The sequence below is a fragment of the Doryrhamphus excisus genome, linkage group LG16, assembly GCF_037039965.1.
Source record: "Doryrhamphus excisus strain RoL-2023G ecotype Guam linkage group LG16, RoL_Dexc_Guam_v1.1, whole genome shotgun sequence".
Lineage (NCBI taxonomy): Eukaryota > Metazoa > Chordata > Actinopteri > Syngnathiformes > Syngnathidae > Doryrhamphus > Doryrhamphus excisus.
The window spans coordinates 2,126,238-2,145,738 of record NC_136372.1 but is presented as its reverse complement, the minus strand read 5'-3'; the positions used below and the strand labels follow the sequence as shown (position 1 = coordinate 2,145,738).

The 19,501-nt window shown below is 45.3% G+C and overlaps 1 protein-coding gene across 2 annotated transcripts; it reads left to right on the top strand.

The window, feature by feature from the left end:
* Window positions 1-90: 90 nt before the first annotated feature.
* On the top strand, window positions 91-18,040 carry lasp1 (LIM and SH3 protein 1). 2 transcript variants are annotated; one of them, XM_078797152.1, is made up of 7 exons: window positions 91-379; window positions 6,330-6,424; window positions 10,579-10,663; window positions 13,043-13,150; window positions 15,328-15,394; window positions 15,490-15,566; window positions 15,941-18,040. In XM_078797152.1, the coding sequence occupies exons 1-7, from the start codon at window positions 311-313 to the stop codon at window positions 16,112-16,114; spliced, it is 675 nt and encodes a 224-aa protein (XP_078653278.1). In that variant the 5' UTR covers window positions 91-310; the 3' UTR covers window positions 16,115-18,040. The 2 variants fall into 2 exon arrangements, with proteins under 2 accessions (XP_078653278.1, XP_078653277.1); XM_078797151.1 differs by having other exon boundaries at window positions 95-379; window positions 15,487-15,566.
* Window positions 18,041-19,501: the final 1,461 nt, after the last annotated feature.

Below are 19,501 nucleotides of genomic sequence, written 5' to 3'. Positions count from 1 at the left end.
GATCCACCCATCGTCAGTCTCTGGTCGGGAGCGCGCATTGAGAGACTGCGGGAGGAGGGAGGCGTCGTACGCGCGACCACCTTGTCTGCTGCCTGCCTGCTTGGTTAGTGTGGACTGACAGCCAGCTGTGTGCGGCTACCACGACAACAACAGAAGCCTCTCCCCGGTGGACCCGCGTCGAGAACCACCGCTGCCGTTTTGCCGAATCGTATATCGAACACCCAAACAGGAAGGGAAACGACGCCAAAAAAAACCCAAACGGTAGTGTCGTCGTCGGTGCTAGCTAGCTAACGACGAGCATTCCTCCAACATGAATCCGCATTGTAGCAGATGTAACCGAATCGTCTACCCCACGGAAAAAGTCAATTGTCTGGATAAGGTAAGTGTACTACAATACATTTTACTTGTCAATCCTGTTTTTTTGTTAGTTTTTTTAAATCCCCGGAAACAATCGCCACCTTTGTTCATCTCGGTTAAACGGACACCTTGCGTTATTTTTTGTGAATGAATCGCGCACCCCGAAGGGGGAACAGGTATCTCAACGCTAGCATGGCGAGCTAATCGCTAAGCTAGCTTCGAGAGCACTGCTATTCGCTGCTTTGTTTCACAAAAAAATATATACAATCGTAAGTGTGGCGTTTAAGGCTTCTTTAGTCCCATTGAGTTATTTTATACATATTCGGTGAGGCTTCTAGTGGGCTAGGGCAGGGCTGGGGTGGTCAGGGCCTATACTTCGATAGCAACCGATCGAAATCCTTATCTTGGCGCCTGAAGACGCCCCCCCTCCCCACTCAATTGAAACTTCTACTGATTTAAATATGTCAAATTTCTTCCTTTTCACATACTTCTATTAACAATAGAACAGATCAGATATGGTCACTTCCCGTTGAAGGGGTGCCATCGGCGGGGGTTTGGTGTCGCCTGTTTCAGGGGTGCAGTGTGGGATTGGGTTAATCCCGATGAGGGATGATTAGCTTGTCTTGATTCACTTTCAATCCACAACCTAATCTGACACTCAGGTGCTAAATCTCATCAATTGTGTCCAATCCCAACGCTGGAGTGTATCAGCACTGCATGATCCTCTGACGTCCTGTTTGCTGGATTATAAAGTGATCATTAGATGTTTATTATTATTGTTCACTTTGCCGTATGTAAACCCACAAGGCAGAGCATGCATGCAATGCTTGCAACAACAGCATGCTTAACTCCATCTGTGGGTGTGGTATGAATCTCACACCAGAGCTTGAGGCCAGCAGATAATTTGTGTAATGGACGCCTGAATCGCCATTGGGAAAAAATCAATCCCTGTCAAGGCCTGTTTGTTTGTTGACAGACGGGAGAGCAGCGCATTATCTTCCAGTAACATCAGCCCCTGCTCGGGTGCGTTCTTCTGAGATGCACTGTGACTAATGCTTTCCCTCAAAGTGCTTCAGACGGCGTGCCGTTTCTGCTTTCCTCAAAAGTCCCTCATCACAGCGTTAAGGCCTAAAAATACAACGGCGCTTTTCTGGAAGGCTGCAATTGATGTGCTGCCACAAGTGCAACCTCTGTGCGCTGTGGAATCTGGCCCCGAGGAAGCACATTCCCCTGCAGACAAGACCCTGCCATAAAACGTGCTCCGTCAGAGGCCCGCAGCGCCGTCTCCACGCCGTCTGTCTTTGCTGCCATTCCGCGTCAGCACTCACTCCCTTCCTGAAAACGGCCAAAACGGCCTCTCCCTTTCCACTCGTGGGGCTTGCTTTATACACGGGGTAGCTCAGGTGAAGAGTGGAGCCGCTGTTGTTTGTATTCTCAGCCGCTTGTTGAATGTCCTCACCTGATTGGCTTCTTTTCGTGCGTTTTACATGCACGGTCTCAACCCACAAAGGCTTGTTTGTGTGACAGCTGCATTCCGGTTGCGCCGGGCTGGGCCCAGCCGAGGCAGCTCTGCAGGAAAAAGACAGGAAGTGAATGCTACTCGGCTTCTTGTCGTTGGTAGTTTTCCGTCTTTCTTTCGACACTTAAAACATTAGTCGTTAGAATCCATCGTTACTGCTTATAGTTTGTTTTCCCCCAAGATGACAAATATGTCCAAGCGGATATTTTGTGGCAAATGTAAAGCTTGTTGAACGGTGGGATTGGCGAAAAACTACAAGGCAGATTTCAGTATAAGTAAAATGAAAGTTTTTTTGTCAGTCACTGTAAAGTTAATAGGAGTCTCCGCTCTTTAGAATGTGTACATTCCAGATACATTCCGCCTGTGTGTGTTTGCATTTGAATCGGTGCATGTTTCTACATGCAGGTGAAGCGGCGCCACAGTCCTTTTCCACTATCCCCCCGCAAAATAATGTTAAACCACAGCAAATATGACTAGATTTGTTTCATTTGTTTATGACTAAATTTGTTTTGATTGCACCACAGTTATGTGCTTTGAAACGCACAAGTCAAACACGTAGATAACTTTCTTCCGCGTTGCTCCATTTTAATAAATAAAGGCAACTTACCACTTCCACACTGACCGGGAGGAAAACATCTTTTCACTCGATCATGTCTGACATGCAATGTCTTGTTTCAATAATGGAACATGGCTGATGCCTAGTGACCAGAATCCTACATGTACCTTTGTCTTTCAATATTTTTGACTAATAAAATCATTTTTATATTCATTTTTGGAAAACCATGATAGAGTGATGGAGCGATATTGGAACTGCAATATTGCAAGGAAAAACTGTACTTGCATTTTTATTTAACCATTCACTGTCTTGCAACGTAAGCCTGGCATATAGTGGCCATATCGGGGGTTCTATGGTCATCAGCACAGTTTTTTGTTTCCTTTTTGTGACTTGACAATTATTATTTTACCGTTTCACAGCCACTTTTGATTGGAATTTATATGCAGCTTTTTCTGCATTTCAACTATGACTTGAAGAACTGATTCAGATTTTTCCAAATGTCACAATCACCTGAGTGTGCTTCTTCTTTTCTTCTATTTTACCCAACCAGGAACCAGTTTTGTTTTATATCCTGTTTGCTTTGTCAACCTTTTATTTTTTTTCATGCCCAAACAATCCGCCCCTCTGCTTCAAAAATGCACAAATCATACACGACAAAGCGGAAGTGGCGCTCTGACATCCCCTGGGTTCCGATGTTAAAGCAGTGACTTTATTTGCATGTGTGGTGTGAGAAGTGTGCTAACTGCACGCTAAGCACATTCATGGGCTTAGCGTGTCTTCTCACATCAGTGTCCGCTTGCGTGAAGCCGCCCAGACAGCCCACTTTTTCAGGATGCTATTAGCTATTAGCAGCATCCAGATGTCTGCCACTTTATTCTTTAGGGCTTGCATTGCCGTGTGCACAAAATCATAACACGCACCAGACCGGAGCAGCTGTCCGGAACTTTCTTGTGGTGCTAAATTAGCGTGTTTTATAACGAATCACGCCCACAGCGACTGAAGATGCACCGGGGAGTGGATGTTGCGAGGCTGACTGAGTGTGTTTGCTTATGAGTGGACACGCAAATATAACCTACATACCAGTACAACACGCATGTAGTCTGTATTCACTCACATGCCTACGTGCCCTTGAGCTGTGAAGATGCAGGGAGACGATGCAGGTTTTTTTTTTTTGTAATGTTTCTAGGGCTCCATCTCTGCAGTGTCCTCATTTTTCATTTGACTGCCAGGTCATGTCTGTGTAAGCAAACGCTTGCGCCGGACGGCTTGCGTTGTACACATTTGAGATGTTTAAGACCATCCCACCAAGCACAGTGACCCAATATGGCACAATGTCATCTACTCAAACGTGCATACATGAAAATAACTTTTTTGTTTGTCGCTGTGCTTTATTTTGTACTCACGTCCATATTTGGTCTTTGGTGTGTACACGTCCATGCAAACACAGCCGTTACAAAACACAACAGAAGGATAGATGCGTACTTGTTACAAGTCATGTGTGTCAACAGGGCGTGTGTCAAATTTCAGGTTTTTGCACGAGGACGCCGAGCCAGTAGAACCGTGTGTGCTTGTAGCTGAAGAGGGAAGTACTTGGCGGCGTACCGCTTTTGAAGGTGGACGAGGTTTATCCTGGCGGAATGTGGGTCAGCAGGTTTTTGTGTGGCATAGAAATGTGTAGGTCATATCTGCGGAGTGCATTCAGAGGGGCGGGGTTGTTTGTTTTGGGCAGGATCCAAAGTCCAACCTCAGCTGGCCTTTTTTCCGTGTTTTAGTAAAGCGGCACAGGACGAATTTATTAGGGTTGCATGATAATTATCTGGCCGATATGACAAATTATGATGTCAGACCACTAAATCCGAATGATTTAAAAAAAAACAAAAAAAACCCCATTGAGCTTCAACACACCGACTCTTATCTGCCACCTGAAACGCTTGAGGCTTGTTCCTATTACCGCGGCGTTTAAAAAGTGCAAAAGGTTGCCAGAGATGAAACCAGGTTCATAACCGAGTTCATAAATTGTAAATAGATATAAAAAGTTTTTGATGTTGGCATTGGCCGTGAGAAGACTTGCTAATGAGTCCTTAGCTTCTTTTTACACTTGTTTGTCCTTTGCTTATCAGCTACGCCATTTGTCATGTGTCGTACGTCTCCTCATAAGTCATTTTATTGTTTTTATGGTTTGATATGAACCGCATAACTTCTTTTTACACCTGCATGACAGTGAATAAAATGAATGGAGCCTTTCATAGGTTTCAGTGCGACAGTGTCACCCTACTTTTTATGTAGATGTAGTAGGAGACGGTGCGGCTGCAGACGTGGCAGCCACCACAGGAAGCGCAGGAAAGGAAGTCCTGCCGCCGATCCAGAAGGGATTTGCCCTGCGCGACAATGAAGCAACACATGCGCCCGACCCGCTGTCAGCGCTGTTGGTGGTCTGCCGCATCCAGGCGCTGAGAAGCACTCCTTGTTAAAACCAGCCTGAAGCCAGATTAGCTACTCAATTCAGTAACAAAGTGGAGCTGCTGTGTTTTGCTGTGATTGTGTCCACCATTCAGCTTTTTACAACTTGGCACCGGCTTGATTTATTGTCGGCTGTGCGGCGTACTACGTTATCGCACTCGATCGCTGCACAAGTGAGAAGAGGCAGATCCTGTTTTACTCCGCCATGTTGGACCCTGTGTCGTCCTATCTCCGTGTTGACCACACAAGTCATTCTCTTGCTTTTAGGCTCCTATTGTGAGTAATGAAAGAAAATGATAAAGAAGCCAAGTTGAGGACTTGTTCTGCCATTCCTTCTTCTCCCCCCTTTGCCCCGTCTTTGCACTCTTCCTCCACCCACCCTTCCTTCCTTCCTTCGACGACAGTGTTGGTCTTTTCTCTCAGCCTCTGCCACCCCTCCCTGCTCTTTCTCTTTTTATTCTCCACATTTTCCTCCCTTGTCTTCCCACTTCTCCCAGTCCTTCTCAATGCCTCGCTGAACCCTCAGGCTTGAGGACAGACAGGCCCAGTGCCAGAGGAGGAAGGGAGGAGGTCGGTTTGGGTGTTTGGAAGGAAGGGATGCTGGCATCGGCTCTTCAGGCCTGTAGAGATAATTACAACACACATGGGGGTGTCAGAAAAGTAGTTTGAGGATTATGCACTGGAAAGCGGCTTTATTTCAGACAGGTAATATTTCACATGAAAACCAGCGTAATTCTTAAAGAGCTAATTTAGCCAGATTTGGTTGGTTTTGGCGTTTATCATCCTTTCTATTTTCGGGGGAATATATGCAAAGCTATTTGAACAATCTTGCAAAGCAAATATGACCTGTCCGAAACTGTACATGTAACGATACAATATAGCATATAGCTTCTATTTCCCGGGTGTGTACCTCCCTTAAGGCGGCCACCATTTTGACATGAAATTGTCGGACAACTCAAGCGTGCCGGAAGATTTTAATTAACTGTCTGCATTGACCCGTTCAGATACTTGGTTAAGGATGCAATTAGCGCTCCAACTACCTCCGTGTCAACAAGATCCGAGGCAGCGGCGTGTCTTAAGTAGGCCGCATCTTCACAATCCTACTACTAATCTGCTGAGGTCTCATTTGAAAGGAGGAAATGCGTGACGTTGTCACTTTTTTTAGTGCAACCCTGAGCAGCCAGCCCTGCCCTACAGAGCCATAAACAGCCACCATGCAATTTGATTACAAAATGTCTACTGCAAGCGACAACTACCGTTTCCACATCTCGCTTGTGTTTTCACAATACTACTGTACTTTTGTCTATATCCGGCCCACTCAAGCCTCACTCTACAATTAGCCTTCGTCTGCTGTGCTCCACGTGTGACTGTTTGGAAAATGTCTCCTGCTCTATTTATGTTGACGTGTTTCGCCCCCCTTCTCTCTGTTCTCCACAGTACTGGCATAAAGGATGCTTCAACTGCGAGGTCTGCAATAAGACTCTAACCATGACCAACTACAAAGGCTTTGAGAAGAGACCATACTGCAGTGTGTAAGTCGTCAAGGTGTACCTTTGTGTGCTGTTTGTGCACGTTGTTACCCAAGTCGAGGCCCCTCTCTCCCTCCTCCCTTCTTGTTTATGGGGGGTTCTGCTCACCGCCCCGTCCCTCACAGAAAAGGCCTGTGTATCTGCCGTGTGGGAAATTGTCCCCCATCCCTCCCTCCCTCTGCGGTGAAAGGAATGGCGCTTATAATCAACAAAGGAAATTCCTCAAGTTCCTCTCGAGTGACACAGGAGGACACAGTGCTAACTAGCTTGTTCACTCATGCTCGTGCCCCACACCAGATCCTCGTGTGGAATCTGTGGAATCTCCCATTAGATTGATGTTCCTTCTTTTGTGCGCCCCCCCCCCCCCCCCCAAAAAAAACAAACAAAAACAATCATTATCCAGATTGTGATGTCACTAGCTAATAAACAGCTGCTATTACAGGATTTGCCCTCCGGTTATTTCAGACAGATTTCAAATGTAACAGCATCCTTATTTCCTCCTCTTAATAAGAAACAGCTTTTCATTTAACCGCTCAACCTACAGTATCATTTATTTTCATGCATGAGGATTTAAATGTTGGCTTCAGCTCGCGCCCACACAGAATATCGTCCAATTTTCCTTCACAAGTATTTTTGCCCTCGTGAGTTTACGGCCCTGCAAATAAAGTTAAAACAGTGCGGTCGCATGGATTTATGGAATGATTTCAAAGTTCCCCCACATACAGGTGCATGTCAAAAAAATTGGAATATCATTTAACAGTTAATCTGATATCTGACTATGTTGTAGTGTTTGGGAGCCAAGGCAACAACAGCGTAACATGTATTGGAAAGACTGGTAACGCAAGCGAATGCATCAGTTTACGATACGTTACGCTGACAAACATTAAGTTTGTCTGCGTTTGTTGGCACGTGTTAATACAATGGAAGAAAACCGACAAGAACCTTATGGTTCACAAGGCTGAAGCCCACCGCCCGACCCGACCGGGCACAATGTCGGCATCTGTGTTCCACATCCTCGCATGACGAAGCTTGTAACCGACCACCACATGTTTGGACTGCTGGTGCAAGGCGAGCACAGATGTTGCTAATGCCACTAACAATGGCTCTGTTCACTTCTGCTCGTGTGTGTGCCCCAGTGTGCAAGGCGATGCCACTGGGGGGGGGGCCCGGCAAGCACTCTGCAAACAGCCGTGGATGGAAATGGATGTGTTTTATCCACTCGCAGTCCATGAAAAGGCCTCTCATGGACGTGACCTTCTCTGCCTCCATCAATGAGAGTGTGCTTTTATTGTGTTATGTTGATTTTCCATTTTCCACTTTTCTTAACAGTCTTCCTAGGAATTTACTCTACATAGTAATGCATGCATCTGAGTATCAACATTTGGTGCCCGATAGGATGCCTTGCAGTCATCTACGAACATGCATTTCAGCTGTCATTTTACGGTAGCACCTGTTGCAGTTGTACTGCCATCTTTTTCTCTCTCGAGAAACTCACATCTCCTTTTACTTTCCCTACTGGAGTTGTCGTGGCGCCAGCAGGAAGGAGCTAGACCCCTTCACTGTGTTTATTTGGATTCTTCCCATTTTGTTTAAAACGGCTTTCATAAGAGTAAACACTAGCAGAGGAGCTTCCCACCGAAGGAACGTTTGAGGAATGAGCTCTTTATCATTGCTCTTCTACATTTGCTGCTTATGTTGTGCTGTAAAAACACGCCACTATTCACTCATGTGTTGGCTTTTATTCATCCGGACTCTTCAAACAGCTCTGGGCGGAATTTGTAGCATCCATGTTAATTCATCAGTTCTAAAAATGCTCCACCACTAAGTATTCCTCCATTTGTAATTGTTTGTCACGCTGCTATTCCAGCCATGATTGGAAAAAGTGGTCTCATGGGTAATGGTTAAATTGTCCCCCTGTTGCTTTGCTGTGATTTTTGACAGCATGTCAATTCCAGTTTCACCTGGAGGAAAAACATCCATGACTGACCCATAACTGTGTTCCTTAAAAGGTTGCCCCTCTGCTGTTTCCAGGTTGAATTCCTCCTCTCCTGCGGCGAACATCTCGCCATTCCTGCACAGTAGGCTGCATGTGTGTGTGCGTGTGTGTGCACGTATTATATCGATAGTGGCTCAGAATCAGTAGTACGTTAAGTGTATACTGTGCCCCTTCAAGCAGAAATTGATAAGTCTGAGGTGAAGTGCAACCACACTTTCCTGCATTTAGCAAAATGCTCATCATCTTGAGTGTAGGTTAGACATTTAACGTCAAGAAATGGGCAGCACCAACATCTAATTTTTGCACCGATATCTTACTGCGTTTTTTCCGTCTTGTTACTGCCATCATTGTCGGAATCTGCGCCATTATGGCACTAAGTTTTGGTATGCATTCCTAGCGCACGTATGCATAGCCTCTCCGACACGCTTCTAATTTGGTAACCACGTCTTTAGCACTCACACTTTGTGCATGTGCCGCCCAGTCGGGTCTGTGACTCATTATTGGGTTACGCAACCTGAAAGACAGATGAGTGTTCTTGTGACTCACTCGCATGGTTGCATACACACACACACACACACACACACACACTTCAACGTCTGAACGTGTCACCACCCTTTTATATATGCTGCACTGTAACTTGTGTGTCTTTTGTGAAGCAATTTTGATGGCCCGTTAATGCAAGGACAATTGCTGAGGCCACATCAGAGCCGCTGGGTGAGGCCACACATACGCACTCTTGCTTCAGAGAAGCGCCTCTTTTGATGCAGATACAAAGATAATAAATTCCCATATCACTGAGGTGTATCCCCACTGGAGAATCCGAGATTTATTTATTCCCAGTTACACAGACGATGAAGATGTATGGAAATATGTGTTTTAAAACATGACTCTCTTTTTTTCATAATTTATTTTCCCACCTTGATGAGCCGGTCACTGTGCAGGATCTCTGTAGATAATCTAGGAATTAAATATTTGCGATAAATAGCGAGGCTGTGTACCAGCGTTCAAGAGGAAGCATGCACGGTCGAGCATGCAGGCGTTTGAACGGATGCGAGTTGTGATCTCGTGCCCGGGGGGGGGGGGGGGATTTTTTTGTGTGTCACAGAGCTTTTAAATGCCAGCGACTCCTGCTCACTGACTCCTTTGGTCTTTTAAGCGTTTTCGGTGTAACAGCGTTTTCTGTCAAAATCACCGATCATGATCCTTCATCACAGGCCGATTAGAGAGGGATTTGCAGTTTTAAGCATGTTGTCAAGGAAACTGTAAACAAGCGGCTTAAACAAGCGATATTTGCGGTCACCCCCACACTCTGAGGCATGCTGGGAAATGCAGTCCATGTGTCACAACTGCCCTGTGGGACCATGCTGAGATGACGTCAGCCCTGATGGTGTTTAGCATGAATAGAATAGGCAGTTGTTTGGCGTGCCATTGATGCTCACCTTTGGATGTATTGTTTTCCATTGCACAGTGATGGAAGCGATAATCATAATAGTCAGTACTTTTGAGAATAGACGGCTAGAAATAACAAAACTAAATACTCACACTGCGGTATTATCCTCCTCGGGGGCCCCCCTTGGCTGCAGTGGCCTGTTTTCTTGCTGCTGTCACTCTCCTCTTGAATAAAAGGTGTTTTCCAACACTGACCAGCAGTCTCATGCTGAGAAGTGAATACAGAGAGATTTGTGCTATCGTTTGTTGATAGCATGCGTTGCTCTGTGTTTTTCAGCAGAAAAGTAGCATAGCTAGCCAGTCACAAAAAGGCTTCCGTCACTCACACTCATGCAGTTCCTCTTCCTGTTAACCTCCCCCACAGAATTGCCGGACCCATGAATATGTGTGTGTGTGTGTGTGTGTGCATATGTGTTGTAACACACACACCTGCTATAGCTCTCCCCCAGAACACTGCAGCCTTGAGGCTCCTGTTACCGAGGAGCCTCACTTCCTCTTTCAGAGGCTACCTTGCCTCCCCTGACGCCACATGTCTTTCTTCAGGGGCTCCTAATTTAACTTTAGGACCGCTGTGAATAACTCATGCCCCCAGTTTGGAATGACAGGCCCCTCCCTGCCTTCTTTTAATCCAGTCTTGAAATCATCAAAAAATAACAATCCTGCATGGTGATTGCTTGTTTTCATATCTGTTGGCGCTCATGCTGTTTTGCAGACACTACCCCAGGGCGGCCTTCACCCCTGTGGCCGACACTCCAGAGAACATCCGTCTCAAACAGCAGACCATGTTGCAAAGCCAGGTAAGCCCCCTTTGCCATTAGCAAGATCTACAGCTAAGTCAAACTCCAGCTGTGGAGCACACACACACACACACACACACACACACACACGTTGGCACCGTTCCACAGAAGGAGGCAGGGTGCTTTAATGCGAAAAGCCCCGCTCGAGTTAGCCCTGACAGCGTGTCTGCAAGTGCAAAGGCCACTTTACGATCAAGCCATCAGCGTCTTTAAGATGAAACACGGGTCCGGCGAGTGCAGCCATGAAACTGATTTGCAAGGCTCACAAGTGGAGATTAGTTCTCGGCCGTTATGTTTACACTGATTATTTACACGCGTTTGAGCGGCAGAGTAACTACTTAACAGCGATGCTATCGCCACCGTTTCCAACAGGAAACCCACATATGTTCTTTCGCAAAACAGCACCCTCATTAGATGGAAATATCCATCTTATCTGGGTCATGTGTTACTGCTGTAATAGAAAAATGGCTCCAAAAGGGAATTGGACAATGTTCTCAATTTGGCAGCCAGCAGAGCAACACATTGCATTTGTATTTTTTACAGTAATTGACTGATTTATTTACTGATTGTAAAGAGTCTAAATATTTTTACTAATATGTGTCTTATCAGGCTGTTTGTGTCACCCACTGCAGATTAGACCTCACTTGTACGTGTTAGAGGGGGCTTTGTGGACTATTGGGGTGACAGCTGGTGTTTTTATGTGAAATGTCCACAAAACGCACACAAACAACAACATACATCACGTGAATCCCTGCATTAATTGAGATTATAAAAACAAGCACACTTATCTCTGCATAACAAGAAGTTATTGTTTCATGGGAAATAGCCAAACCTTTTTTTTATTCTTAAATCTAGTAACAGAAACACTTGGCTGTTTTCAAACGTGGTTGCAGATAAATAGAATGCAGAGTGAGTCATCTTGGTGGTAGCCAAATAAAAACAAATAGTTTGAAAACATTCATGCTTTCTGGAACCAGCACACTGCACCGCTGCGTTGCTACGGAAACCTTATTGCTATGGAAGCCGAGTAGTGGTTTGTCACACCTCATTGCAAGACTTTGAAAGGGGGGGCACGACGAAGAGAGAAGTAAAGGGAAGAGGAAGAGCGACAGCGAGGCACCAATGCAGGCAGGCAGGCAGGATGGGAAGGAGGGGTCAGGGTGAGAGAAGAGGAAGACTTCGATGCAACATGTCCTGTAAGAATAGGCGGAGGAATGCGAGGAGGAGCTCCTTTCAGATTTATATGAGGCGACCACATGTAAAGCGGTAAAACACGAATGCATGCGAGAGGAGCACAAAGGAACAAGGAGAGGTGGGTGGGGAGCAAAAGCGGCACCGCAATTGGAGGGGAGAAGAAGACGTAAGAAATGTGGAGCGTCGCATGTTGGGAGGATGGTCACATGACGAGGAGCAACCCTCCCTGTGGGTGGCAATGCTGTGGCGTTGTGTGGATGCAGTGTGGCGGTTTGCGGCACAGGAAACGCAGGCAGGAATCCAGAGGGCAGGATATGCGAACCGATTTGTCGTCTTCGAAATATCTCCTTCACATGTAAAAGCCCCGTCAAGGGTCATGTGACGTCACAACCTCTAACCTCCTGGGGTGGGACGACTAGTGCAAACACACGCACACACCCTGACTTGTTTGCTACCTCTCCTCCTGGCCATATATGGTTACCACCTTTGGACTTCACTCCGCCGTGGAACAGGAAGTGAGCGTCACCACAAAAGACGACGCAAATACACACTGGGTCAAGCCTGACTGCACTTTGCTTGCACCAGACACGCTCTTTTAACGCTACACAGAACATCATGAGTCAATTGATAAAAATAGATTTATATGCCATTTCAGCACATCTATGCTTTTATTTTGAAGAATGGTAAGCTGATAAAACTCATTAAAGAGGAAATGACATTCTAGTCTAAAAAAACACACAATATACTTTCCTTGGCCAAACCTGCACCTTCTCAGTGCTTGACGTTTATCAGGCTCCAAACGGCACGTGATGGCGCAATGCATTGTGGGCCTCCAGCGCTATTTCTTAGAGCATCAGCTTTTGCTTACATCAGAATTGGTGCTTTGAGAGAAAGAGAGAGAGAGAGAGATGTACACAACGTAACTAACGTCCGCTTCTCCAGGAAATGAGCAATGTCACACGTCCGTGATTTTATCAAAGTGCGGTCATCAGTCACAATCACATCAATAAAAACTAGTTTATTATTAATACTGGTGATTGTTACATCCCTAATACGTGACCATATGACCAGTTGCTATGTCGGGTATTTATCAATTAATAGTTCATTTCTTTCCTCGGTTGCCAGTAATCTGAGATGACTTCCTCCCAACTAACCTTGTGTATTTTTCCCCTATGTCCAATGTAGGTTCACTACAGGGAGGAGTTTGAAAAGCAAAAAGGGAAAAACTTCAGCGTGGTCACAGACACGCCAGAGCTGCAGAGACTTAAGAGAACACAGGACCAAATCAGCAATGTGAGTGTCACATTTTTTTTCTCACTTATTCTCCCGTGGGTGCCCTCGGAGGCACTGCAACAGCTTGTGTAAAGTCTTTATTTCTTTATTTTATTTCCCCGGGTTCGCCCATTGGAGAACCAAAGGGCAGAAATAGCAGTTTATTCATCAGAGCTGTATTCCTGCTCTCTGCCCCACATCAAGAGTCATTAATCCGCCCGTAAATAAGAGCAGTGGAGTAGAAACACACATGATTTATCCCTCCTCTTAGCCTCACTTCCCATGGGAACCTCGCTCACATACGCATTACACACGCTTCACTACATGTAATGACACAGTCAGAGTGCAGCGTGATGGCTAATCACTGACATCAAGGAAGTGTGCAGGCCGGAGAAAAGGTGCATTACATGTATTTATGAGCGGGCACGCACACACAAACCCACATGATGAAGAGTCGGATTGAGACTCAAACTCAGACATCTGCTTGCAATCAGTCTGTCGGATGAGTCCTCCTTCCTCTTCTTTGTTGTCTGGACGCAAACGCATTTTGACATGTTTTGCTTCATTTTCTTCCTTCTGCGGTCTGACCTTTTATTTTGTAAGGCCCCGGGTTTCTCTCCGGAAGAAATGAGTTTGTTTGCCCTGCACTGTATCAATCAAAGCAACTCACTGTCCAGGCTTTTTATAAATTAAGTGAGACTGAAATTTTGGGCGTGCCAACAATGTGAATAAATGAAGGATAATCATCATAAAGCACAAAGATGGCGTCCCCAAAATGTACAGATATAATAACTTCAGTCACATGCTATTTGAGCCTGTGTACTGTCTGCGGAGTCTGTGTTACTTTTCAGTACAGGGTGTCTCTTTTTGTAAATACGTTAACCAGGATACTATGATTTAATTAGGCTGTCTCCCCAGTAAGTACCAGTAGGGGTCCTGAAAACTGTACCTTCTGATGCTATGGACAGAGTAGCATCGGGGAAGGGATTCTTTTGTTTAACAATGTAATTCATTTCCATGCATATATGCATATACAGGAAGGCTCCCTGTGATGGAAGTTCTTTATCCCTACCCAATCCCTACGGAGTGGGCACCAAGGATGTGTCCTTTCTCTTGTAATGTAATTCATTTGCATGCTATGGAGTATGACCCCTTTGTTTTGCAAAGGTAATAAAAACGGCCAAAGTTCCGTATTTATTTTAGGCATTCTATTTCCTACTTAGATGATACATTTTTTTCCCACAACACTTCTCTTTCGCCGCTCTTTGACACTGAGACATAAAAATGTTTAGTTATTCATATCATTGGTTCTATAAAAAGGGGGCTGTCTGGTACCTATTGGGACAAGTTTCTTTGGTTTTTCTGCATTTTTTTGTTTTCGTCGTGACAAAAACGGAGGCACCGCTGTATTTCCATCACTACACGTCTACCCTCTTGCATACTGTTTCATTCTCCCTCACTTGGAGTTTAAGGAGGGATTCTCCATGCACAGCGTAGACCACTTCCTGTAAATCCTCACCATCTGCTCAACACACCCCTTAGAAACAAACCCAAATAATCTCCCTCTCGCGCACACACACACACATGAAAGCAGCAGCACATTGCACTTGAGATCATTGTTCTCTCCATCACTTGGCTCGCTGTCATGGCGCAAACACTCTGTCACTCGCTCCCGGCCTTTGCAAATGGACTCCTCCGCCGCCGAGCACAGTGGGCCCTTTGATGGCGGCCGCAAGCCGAGACGTAAATCTTGACCCCGGTCCGCTGTGAGTCAGACTGGTGACAGGCTGCTATTCATGAAGGGCCAGCTTCATCACTGAGACTTTTTTTTTAATGTGTCTGCCATCTTTGTGACACACAATTCAATCCCACCTGAGTGGACATGATTCAAAGACACATGCTCAGTCATGACTCCTCTATTTCCTCTTCAATGTTGCTGACGCATTCCCCACAAAAAAAAAGATTCTAGTTGCCTCCCTCTTCCCTCCCACTCCCACTCCACCACACCCCACCCCCGTGTCAGCGGCAACCGCCTTGTGACTGCACTCACGGTTTCCTGCTGCCAAGATGTCACATCCTGTCAGCCTCTCAAGGCCCCCACCCATCACACTTGAGTGCGAGTGGGAGCCATCTGCTGGCGGAGAAGTGAACTGCATGTAGAATTATCTTGATTTGTCATGTTTGTGTGTTGCTTGCAGATCAAGTACCACGAGGAGTTTGAGAAGAGCAAGAGTACGCATCATCCGCAAAGCAACCCCACCCCAGGTAGTCCAAGTACGGGTTCAGACCGGCCCTTTCACGAGCCGCACTGCTGAGTTATACAAACTTTACCCCTTTTTTTTTGTTGGCTTTTTCAGCAGCTTCTCAGAACTACCACCATGATCCTACCCCTGAGCCCGTGCGCCAGGCAGCTGCTGCCCCGCCTCCCAGCGCTGTGGTACGATCCAACTCACACATCTTAAACCACTCAGATTAAAATTAAAATCTAAAAAACTGTCTTCAGGTTAAAAACAAAGGTCAAGTTAAAATAGCTTGCATTTTAATGACCAAAACAAAAATAAAAATACATTTGCTTGGTTTGACTTATAAAAACTATGAATAATAATAAATAAATAAAATAATTATATAATATATAAATATATAAATACAAATTACCACAAGTGTAAAAAAAAAAAATCAAAATAATGATAAAAGATCTGGTCAAAGATCCTCTATATGACAGGACCGCCCTGCTGTGTTTAAGAGCAATGTTTGTGTTTTGTATTTTTCCTCGCCACAAACTGACCGCGCCGACACGTCCTCCGTCCACAGAAGCGGTACAGGGCGGTGTACGACTACGCCGCCGCCGACGAGGACGAGGTGTCCTTCATGGAGGACGACGTGATCGTGGACGTGCAGCTCATCGACGAAGGCTGGATGTACGGCCGCGTGGAGCGCACCGGCCAGCTGGGCATGCTGCCCGCCAACTACGTGGAGGCCATCTGAGAGCAGGAGAGAAGGAAAAGGAGGAAGAGAAAGGGAGGAGCAGATGGAAAGGATTTAAAACAAACAAAAAAAAAAAAAGCCCAGTGCCATCTCATCTTAAATGCCGCTTCTCTTGATTTAACCTAATCTGACCCCTTTTGAGATCCCCCCCCTTCCCCCCCTTCCCCTCTCTCTCTGTTTCAGCTCGCTAACCTCAAGACTTCTTCTGTCCGTGCTGATGTCTGTCTCTGTTTGGATGTCTCCTTGTCCTCCTGTCTCGTCACGCAGCTCCATCCGCGCCGTAGCACTTAAAATTCCCGACGTTGTGCGAAATACCAGGAAAAAATAATGTTTATTCACTTTAGCGTGTTTTTTTCTTTTCTTTGCCAGACTGGAAAATGAATTGAATCTCCAACCGTAACGCTTGAACACTTGTACATTCCTTTGACCTCCGTCCCACTGCGAGGTTTTTAAAAGAAGAAATCTATATCTATATTTATAGACCCATCTAGCTGATGTTACACAGTGTTACAACAGTGTTGCATTGTGGGTAACGTTGTTCAACTGGAAACCGGAACTCCTGCTGTCGTTTTTTTGTCCTCTCGGACGCCTGACTTTGTTTGCTCAAAATTGTCTTTTTTTGTCACCTTTTGCCTACAAAGCTAACATGTTCAGAAAAAAAGAGGAGCCAAGCACAACGCTGTCCTTTTTTAATCTTTTTAACTGTGACAACTTTTCAACTTTTTTCTTTTTTCTGTTCACGACTTATCTTCCCCCCGCCCCGCACCCCGCCCCACTCCACCCTCCACACTTTCTTTGCTTTATTGGGATTGTATGATGCTAATTTTCAAAAGAAACAGAAAAAAATGGGTATTAAATGACTAAACCAGCAACTCAATTAGTGTCGTCGGGAGTTGGACGACACTGACAGAGCGAGCCGTTTCACCTCGGCGACTTTAAAACCAATAGCGTGTCAGCTAGCGTAGCGTGACGGCCGGCCACCGTTTCTCTGTAAATATTCTCATTATGACCGCAATTGGCGGGGGTGGGTGGTTTGGAGGGTGGCGGTGCACGGGGCTCTCACTCTGTAGCTAGGTGCCATTTTGTACCATGGTGTATGTATCATAGGGGTCAACTGTGGAGGCCACGACCTGTCCAGTCTGCGTGTTGGAGGAGTTTTTTTAACGGATGTATGAAAATGTCAGGAAATTGTGGGGTAGATTTTTTTTTGGGGGGGCAATTTGGATATTGTTTGAGAGTGTACGGCCCTCCTGCTGCAGGCAAACGTCGGAATGTTCGGGTTGGGGTGGAAATTTGTGATGGCTTTTATAGGCTAAAGCTTCTAACGCCTGTAGCTGTCCCGATTTTACTGTCCATCTTTGTATAGCGATCCTTGGTGAGGTGTGGAAGCGGCCAAAGATGAGCAGTGTTAGGATGACCTTGAGTGGAGGTGAGGTGCCGTGTGTCCATCCTGGGGTATTAGTCAGTCAGGGTTTCTTTTTTTGTGTTTTTTTTTTTTTTGCATCAAACCTACCTACTGACAACGTAGCACCACTTCCTCATCCGCTCTTTTGTCCTCATCCTCTGCTGAGCTCGCTTTTCCCTTTCGGCCTTCATCGTCCACCCCCCTCCCCATGCTTTCTTACTCATCATTCCGTGCTTCTCGTCATTCCGCTTTATATACTGTAGGAATCATGTTATCCGCAGGTGGAGCGTGCAGATCAGTTTTGTGCATTTCATCTTGATATTTTTTTTGATATAATTATGTTATTGTTTTACAAAATTGAATAAAGATAGCATATGCATATTGACACCCTATCAAAACTAAAAAAAAAAAACATAAAAAGTACATTCTCAGATGTTAGGACCTGAGATCATCTCCTGTCACAGCACGTCATCTGTAATGATGATTCTGCAGAGTCAATAAAAAAATGTCATTTTTCTCAAGACTGTTTAATCCTGTGCAACGTTTTTTTTTTTACTGTACCTCAGTGAGACTTCATCAGGTTTGGGGTGTTACTTTGGGGCCTTCGGCCAGAACTGGACTTCCGTGTGCTCTCATTCGGACCATTAAATCTCAGAGGTAAGGGGTCTCCACTCTCACAGCTGATATAGCACCTTTTATTTGTCTTTAAATGCTTACATCGCTGATTTTGCATCTGCATGTATGTAAAAGACATAGTTAGCATTGAGGCTAACTGCCGTCCGGCAATTCCCCAGCCCAATTTTATCATCAGAAGCCGCAGTGAATCGCTGCTTCGACGCCACATTCATATTTTGTCCATAATTGTTAGTACGCAGACATATTTGACGTCGACTTTCTCATTTGTTTACGATTTGTCGTACACTTCCGGGTTCTTCTATGGCAGCCTCAGGCCTTGTAGCATTTATTTTGGTTGCACTGCCATCTCCTGGAGAATCTCCGCTACTGCAGCATCCTTGTTTTTCATCTTTTTTGATTTAATATAAATTGTGAATAATATTTAACGAACTGTATATATGAAAGTCTATATAAAGACAATCGGGGTATTAAACATCGTAAAACTCTAATATAGCCAATACGGTAAATCGGACATATGGTGAAATTGGGTTTAGTTTGCCCTGTGTTGGTTTTGCCTGGCGTCTTGCCTCACACTTTAAACCGTTGCAACACTGAAAACACTGGTTACCTAACCTAAAATAACGTAACATAAATTTAAAAGGTTGACTAATATTATTAGGTTTAAAAAATGTTGTCACAAACTAGCTTATTCCGCCGCCGAACACACTCGGAATCTCCTTCCTGTAAAGAACAGGGCTTTCTTCACAGCTATACGGCGCCCATTTCCGAACTCATCCGATTGTAGCCGATCTTTTTCCACCGGCTCCGCCCGCTTTGCCACGAGTCTTCCCCTTGAACTCGATTTTTACTCTTCTGCCATCACTGTCATCATGGTGGACATTATGGTGTTGATGTTCTTCGCCATTATGGCCTTGGTCTTCCTCTCTTACATCATCTACATGCTGTGATGATGGCGGCAGAGTGGATGAGGAAGAAGAAGAAGAGGAGGAGGAGGAGGGAGGCGAGCATCCCTGCTCCCTCCATCATGGAGACTGAGCGAGGAGGCGTTTAATTGCATCCGGTAAATATGAGAGTTTAGTTTTTTTTAAAGCTAATAATGTGTTTTATAAACGAATAATGAATGCATTTATATTTGACACGTTCAATAGCGACGTACCAGTGAAGTGAAGCGTGAAATGTGAGCACAGCATCATCTGTTTTCAGGGAGGAGAGCCAGTGGCTGGACCATAATGGACTCTTCATGTCATGCAGAAGAAGCTCATCGTCCTGTTCATTCCATCCACATGCTCTCCATTCAGTAACCCTTTCAAAGATTTCACACTCATGTTTTTTTTTTCGTCCAATCA

What these genes read in the sequence shown, in the direction of transcription:
- lasp1 (XM_078797151.1), top strand. Translation starts at nt 311, where the DNA reads ATGAATCCGCATTGTAGCAGATGTAACCGAATCGTCTACCCCACGGAA. An exon ending in AAGTCAATTGTCTGGATAAG is followed by an intron (nt 380 to 6,329) that starts GTAAGTGTACTA and finishes TGTTCTCCACAG; the next exon opens with TACTGGCATAAAGGATGCTT. An exon ending in GCAAAGCAACCCCACCCCAG is followed by an intron (nt 15,395 to 15,486) that starts GTAGTCCAAGTA and finishes TGGCTTTTTCAG; the next exon opens with CAGCTTCTCAGAACTACCAC.